The sequence below is a fragment of the Vipera ursinii genome (assembly GCF_947247035.1).
Source record: "Vipera ursinii genome assembly, chromosome: 3".
Lineage (NCBI taxonomy): Eukaryota > Metazoa > Chordata > Lepidosauria > Squamata > Viperidae > Vipera > Vipera ursinii.
This window is the reverse complement of record NC_139516.1, coordinates 116,129,359-116,136,680: the sequence shown is the minus strand read 5'-3', so window position 1 is coordinate 116,136,680 and position 7,322 is coordinate 116,129,359. Positions and strand designations below refer to the sequence as shown.

Below are 7,322 nucleotides of genomic sequence, written 5' to 3'. Positions count from 1 at the left end.
TTTTTGTTTTTATTTTTTTTTAAAAGTAATGATAAAAATTACATGTGAGATACATTTCAAGACATCTCAGGATGTCACCAGAATGGGTGCTGCCTAGGCGCTGCGGATCCAGCCAAGATGCTGGAAAGCTGAGTAAACAGTGGCCCCTGCCAAACAAAGATGTGCAATGGAACCAAGGAGTCCACGATTTCGCTTACTAGGATCTATAAAGGGAAGACAGAACATTCACATGTACGGTAACATTAACAATGCAAAATATATATTTTTTGTGGAAATGCTTTTTTATTGTCCAATAGGTTCTGGATGCTTCAAGGAAATTGTTGTCATTTTCATTTTTAAAATGGCGTCCTTTACAGAAATAAAGTCATTACTTATCTATATGATACTACAGACTATCTTGAGCAACCTTCTATGTCAGACATGTCAAACACAAGGCCCGGGGGCCGGATCCGGCCCGCAAAGTGGTTTCATGTGGCCCCCGAAGCCATCCTGGAAAGAGTGAGGGAACGGCCCCCACTGCCTTGGCCCTGGCCCAGAGACCCTCCTTCTGCCAGAGACCCTCGGATCTGTCCCACTCCTGCCCAGGCCCCCATAGGCACCCTTGATGCGAACGATGTAGAGCTGGCCACGCCCACCCAGTAGGCCATACGCACTCTAGCCACGCCCACCCAGTAGGCCACGCCCACCCTGGCCAAACCCACCCGGCCCCCTGAGGGCAACCGCAATGCTGATGCGGCCCTCAATGAAATTGAGTTTGACACCTCTGTTCTATGTCATTTTTGTTATGTGGGTCTCTTACTAGTTTGCAATTCCTACATGCTTTCTACTCATGGCACGTGGTTTCCGATTTTAAACAAAGGGCTAGGTATCCGCCTAGCATTTTTAATTCATGAAGCATTGTTTCCCCAAACACTCCTAGTAGGTTGGTCACTTATTACATGTTCTATAGTTAGCTCTTTAAACATATAAACTGGGCAGTTCACCCAGCTTCTCCTGTTCCTCGTTCCCTTGATTTTAGAACATTTACTAGAAAACATGCAGGGGTGTCTTTGGGGCTGGCTGTGTATAAGAAAAAGCTAGGCAAATAGACATTCAGATAAACACATTCAACTTTTCTTCTTGTCTGTTTTTTCCAACCATGATTTTTCATTCTATTCCCTAGGGCAGGGATAGGCAACCTCGGCTCTTTTATGACTCATGGACTTCAACTCCCAGAATTCCTGACCTAGCTATGCTTCAGAAAAACTCAGCTATGCTGGCTCAGGAATTCTGGGAGTTGAAGTCCATGAGTCATAAAAGAGCCGAGGTTGCCTACCCCTGCCCTAGGGAATACTAACACATGAACTTCTTTCACAAATATATTATGCTTCTCTATGGTTTAATATAATGTGCAAATTCATTTTATCACTTAGCATTATGTAGAGATAAACACAACCTCTTATTTTTGACTGCAAATGCTTTCTGGGAATAATACAGTTTATACAGATCCATTATATAGTGCAAGCCAGATTTTTAAGCAAAATTTACTGAATAAACCAAGAACTAATTAGAATCACCCTGGATTCTCACAATGCACACAGCCACATTAAAGTACATGCCTTAGCAGGTTTCATGAGCCAGTCACTCTAAATTTGGTCAAGTTGGTTTTAATAACATTTTTAAAAAATTAAAAAAATGCTTTGATACAATCTGTGAATTTAGTCTCATTTTACCAATAAATAAAGTCATAATGGTCTAGGCTCCAACTGGTACAGAATGCGGCCGCGAGAGTTGTCTTGGGAGTTTCCCGGTACTCCCATGTTACACCTTTGCTCCGCGAGCTGCATTGGTTACCAGTTGTCTTCCGGGTGAGGTTCAAGGTCTTGGTTATGATCTTTAAGTCCTTACATGGCATGGGTCCGGGATACCTCGAGGACCACCTGCTGCCGGCGTCAACTCCCCTCCGCCCTGTGCGTGCCCACAGAGAGGGCCTCCTCAGGGTGCCTCCGGTCAGGGAATGTCGACTGGTGGCCCCCAGGGGAGGGCCTACTCTGTGGGTGCTCCGGCATTATGGAACCAACTGCCGGTTGAGCTCCGGATGGCATCGGACCTTCGCTCCTTCCGCCGCGGGCTGAAGACCCACCTATTTGAATTAGCTGGTCTGGCCTGATGGGGAATATGGGTTTTTAATGGGGTTTTTTACTATTTTATTGTTGTTGTATTTTAATTGGGCACTGGTTTAATTTCTTTTTAATTTTTGTACTGCTATTTATATATGCCCTGTGAACCACCCTGAGTCCCTCGGGAGAAGGGAGGTATAGAAATCAAATAAACTTAAACTTAAACTTAGGTCACGGGTCGGCAACCCGCGGCTCTGGAGCTGCATGCGGCTCTTTAAGCCATCTCCTGCGGCTTCCAGCCCTCCTCCGCCGTTCTGGGAAAAAAGTGGGATGAAGGCAGCAGCTCTCCAAACGGGTGGCGGCGGCGGTTTGGAGAGCTGCACGCGCAGTTCTCCAAACCTACACCGCCCCATTTAGAGAGCTGCTGCCTTCATCCAGCTCTCAAAATGGGCGGCGGCGGTTTGGAGAGCTCCTCGTGCAGCTCTCCAAAACTACACCACCCCGTTTGCAGAGCTGCTGCCTTCGTTCATGTTTGCCGAAGGCAGCAGCTCTCCAAACGGGCGGCGGCGGTTTGGAGAGCTGCGCGTGCAGCTCTTCAAATCTACACCGCCCCATTTGCAGAGCTGCTGCCTTCGTCCATGTTTGACGAACGCAGCAGCTCTCCAAACGGGGAGGCGCTGCGTTAGTCCGCGTTTGAAAGAAACACGGACGAACGCAGCAGCTCTCCAAATGGGGAAGTGCTGCGTTCGTTTGCGTTTGAAAGAAACATGAACGCGTTCGTCCGCGTTTCTTTCAAATGCGAATGCAGCGCCTCCCCGTTTGGAGAGCTGCTGCGTTCGTGTTTCTTTCAAACGCGGACTAACGCAGCAGCTCTCCAAACGTGGAGGCGGAGAGCTGCGCAGCTCTCCAAACCTCCGCCGCCACGTTTGGAGAGCTGCTGCCTTCATCTGTGCACGTTTTGCCTTGTTCTGCGCATGTGTGTGCGTGCACGCATGTGTGCGCACATTTTACGGCTCCCACTTTTTTGTGTATGTGATGGAACCAGTTCTGAGTGGCTCTTTTGTTTCAGGTTGTTGACCCCTGGTCTAGGTAAATTAAGGTGTGTTTTTCTCTATTTTTTCCATTTTCTGAGGAAAATATAGGACCAGCTATATGGTCTAAAAATAAACTTTAACTATGAATTCAGACTAATCTTAACAGAACAACTTGGATTTTGTAAAACAGTATCTGGCTGTCCAGTGAAGCAAGAGTTTATGAACAACACTACAGAGATGAAAACAGCTTTGCAAGAAATGATTGTAACTCCTATATAAGGACTCACCTCCTGTGTAATAGCCATAAGCATACAATATTCTTCCAATTATCCACGCTGTACCAAGTCCTGTAGCAACACGCTATGAAGAATGATTAATTGCACATGAAAGGATGTTTACAATTAAATGGATATTAAATGGACAGTCAATCACTACAATTAAGATTTATACTGTGGGAGAATTATTCTGGAAAGACGTGGTTATACTAGCCAAGAAAGTAAATAAAGACAGTTACAAAATGTAAAACTTACTCTGCTATTTCATTTGCTCCAATTCGTTTTAAGTCCTTGTATCAGGCAAGTGCAAAAATTATGAAGTGACATGATCAGTCCAGTTAAACCTGCTCTCTTTTACACTGTATTTTTACCTTTTTATCCTTTCTTTCCAACTTTCTCTTTATCAAGTTACATTGGGAGCTTCTTTAATAGTGTGAATTTATTTTGATGGTGAAATGATTATTGGCAAAGAGAGCATATTCACTGGTTAAAAGGATCAACTTTTTGTGGTCTGGTTCATGTTCCTAAGATGTGTTGGCAATAGCTGTCATCAATATCAATCCAAAAATATTCATTTCAGAGACAATCTTCCAGTTTCTTAGTCAAATAACTTTGGTCTAACTATGGTCAATTGAACATCCATCAAGCTACCAATAAGACTTTCCTGTATTTCTTATTTTTTTTTGCAATGCAAGAGTGCTAATTTTTTTTTAAAAACAACAACTTGCAAATCAGGATGCAATATTTTACACTGATACCAGATGCTGATTACTCTATGAGAGTTATTTATTAAATTTGTTTGCCACTGCCCATTTTAACATGAGGTGTCTCTGGGTGGCTTATAGCATTAAAGAATAAAAAAAAATACAACAATATGTATACATTAAGAATAACACATTAAAAAGAATAAAATACTATACAAATACAAATTATCAGCTATAACTAAAAGATGGATGGATATACAACATTAATTCAACTGCCTCTGGTTTTATTATATTGTCCTAAGAAGCATTTTTGAGTTAAAAAGATACACCAACTTCCATTGAACAAGTTGCTAATCATATCCAGACCTAAATATTGTTCTTACCGGGTAATAGATCCCACTGATTCCAAGAAAGAACAGGAAGGATGGATATGCTTCCAAGCTAAAAACAGTCAAGATTTTTAAATACACTTCATTAATGGCTTTTACAAATTTACGTCCAAGTGAACATTATACAGAACCTAACATATCCCCCAAAATAAAGCAGAATATTCTGCTATACCTTGATACCTTTAGCTTGCCTGCAATTGTAATAGTAAACACAAGCAGATTCATCTTACAATTTATAATTTTGCTGTTTTTATATTCTTGGTTGCTATCTTCCCAACCGTGTGCTCTGCACCTGTCTAGAATTACATCCAAATGACCAATAGTAGCATTTCATAATGTATAAACACAGAGCATGGAACTTGACAGCCTGCCCCATTTATGTCCTTAGGAGAAAAGATATACCATGAGTGCTGCATCAAAATAACCAGTATACATTTCCTCTCTAGTTTACAGTGGAATTCAGATGTTTTCTAGGCACCAAATCTGGAAGAAACCAGTAATAAGCACAATGCAATACAGACTACTCACGTGTTCTGGTGTGCCCTCTGGATACAGTTAAAGATATGCCCATTTTCAGGGTCTGTACTGTACATGGTTGGATACTATTGAGGGAAAAAATTACATACATATATGATTTTATATATATGCTGTGTAGCTATATAAATAATACATGAATTCAAAGCTTACAGTACATTATATTGTAAATGGTCATGGATGTGTATTTGTTGGCATCTCCTCAGAAAAAACCTTTTTTCTTAGACTTACATGGTAGATATGTAAATTGGCAAAACTAAAATTTAAAAATATATTAATATAACAAATAATGATTAAATAATAAAAACATTTATAAATAAAATATTTTAATAAAATAACTGCATTAGCATGCTTCTGCCCAGTTTTGTTCTGAAAGTAAAAATTAGATATATGAGAAGGATAAAAATATCACAGAACCATAGAATTATGAAGCTGAAAGCAATCAAACCTATCATCAGTCTAACTTTCTATAATGTACAGGAAACCAACCATTTCCATGAGACGGGACAGATCAACTTTCTCTTAGAAACCTCCAGAAATGGACAACTCACAACCTCCATTGACTGACCTTCTACTGTTGTACAAATCTTACCCCCAGGAAGTTTTTCTTTGTAAAAACCTACATAGCTGCACTCACAATCATTATTTCTGGTTCTAACTTCTTGTCAAGGTTGAACTGCTAAGATGGCAGCTAACTTCTATCGCTACTCAACTTGCCACAGAAACAGGGGGGAGGGGCAGAAAGCCTAGGAAGGAAACGGATCGTGAGAGCCTACAAGAATGCCAAGGTCACTAATGCAGGTGTCTGCCTGAGAAGTAGACTGTTCCCAGAACAAACCAGATATATATCTGGTCCAGGTGGACTTCAGGACATAGCCAGTGGTAACACAGTCCGAAAGGAGAGCGGAGAAGATGAAGCAGCTGCTGGTGCGAGAAGAGGGAACTGTGGCAGGGTCCCTCTACACTGGCCTGAAAACCCAATGGACAGGCGGCGTGGGGACAGCTGTTGAGATGGAGTTCTCCTGAATCCCACAGGGGGTTGAGATAACGCGAGGAAGCAAGTGGAAGGCCAAGAGGGCTGCAGAGTGGGAAGTCAGCAGAGTGGAAGCCTCTGATCATCTCCTGCAGCAGCATGAGATGTTTGTTCAGATGGATGCTCCAGTAGTGGAGCAGGTGAAATTCCCAGCCCGGGGGACAGCACTTGGAATGGGTCAGACTATGGTGACTTCATCTCCTCCTCTGCCCCAACCAATGGCACTAGATCCGGTGTGTCGGGATGGCAGGGAACAGGAGAATGGTTGGGATTTTACCAGCGGCCACCAGGCAGTCCCCACCAGTCCACGCAGCAGGGAGACCTCCAGCCTACACCACCCAGTAAGTTGTAGAATTGCTGCCTGGCTACCTGCTAGTCCGTGATGATTGTGAGCCATCGCCTTTGAAAGCCACGCTTCACAGACGGACGGAGAAATTCGCCTATTTCCTGAACCAGGTATGGATCTACCTAGAGTGGCATGAAGCAGCATTCCCAGATGAAGGGACCTGTGTGAATACCATCACTGTGAATCTGGAAGAAGCCGCTGAATGGATAGTGACAGTCAACAACAAAGGAGCTCCGGAACTGGGAAACATCAATGCCTTCCTAGAGGGGCTCCGGGCCAGACTCTGGGATCCCACACAAGCCCGCTGGGCGGAATCCGAAATCCACTCCATAAAGCAAGGGAACCGGTCCATGGCTGAGTACATTCAGGAGTTTTGCAGCCTGACTGGGAAGCTGAGAGCGTGGCCAAAATGCCGCAAATTTTGAGATTGGCTAAACAGAGAAGTGTACCAGAATTGCCTGCCCTGGGGAATTCCTGATGACCTCCCAAGTGTGGTATCAGCTGGCCATCACAGTGGAACTGGATCTGATGGAGTATCGGTGACACGCAGTGCCTGAGAGCCATCCCACCAAAGCCAAGAGAAGTGTCCAACACGTAGAGAGGGCCCCCTGCTCCAATCACCAGAGAGGGTCCACGTCACCCCGCAGGAGCTTTCTTCCGATGTGAGAAAGAAGGCCATAGGGCGGCCAATTGCCTGCCTCCCCAACCTACCTCGATACCAAGGACCCCGAACCAACCCAAGCCGAAGAAAACTCTGAAGATGAAGGAGAAAATGCGAGTAGCGCCATAGGTCGTGGAGGACTCCCCCCAATCAAGCGAAGGGGAGGGAACTCTGACCCTCAGCAAGCCTGGAGTGGTGTTCTACGAGAGTGACAATGAGGGGGAAGATGATCTGATGGTAAGTGGCA

At 44.0% G+C, this 7,322-nt stretch overlaps 1 protein-coding gene across 2 annotated transcripts in view; it reads right to left on the bottom strand.

The window, feature by feature from the left end:
• MGST3 (microsomal glutathione S-transferase 3) overlaps positions 1 to 7,322 on the bottom strand; it is a 112,657-nt gene continuing 105,335 nt past the window's right edge. For both annotated transcript variants that reach the window (XM_083357572.1, XM_083357571.1), the window contains 4 exons: positions 5,030 to 5,103; positions 4,496 to 4,553; positions 3,421 to 3,493; positions 1 to 203 (listed from right to left, as the gene is read on the bottom strand). In XM_083357572.1, the coding sequence (XP_083213698.1) occupies positions 94 to 203; positions 3,421 to 3,493; positions 4,496 to 4,553; positions 5,030 to 5,103 (315 nt within the window). In that variant the 3' untranslated portion in view covers positions 1 to 93. The remainder of the gene's footprint in view (positions 204 to 3,420; positions 3,494 to 4,495; positions 4,554 to 5,029; positions 5,104 to 7,322) is intronic.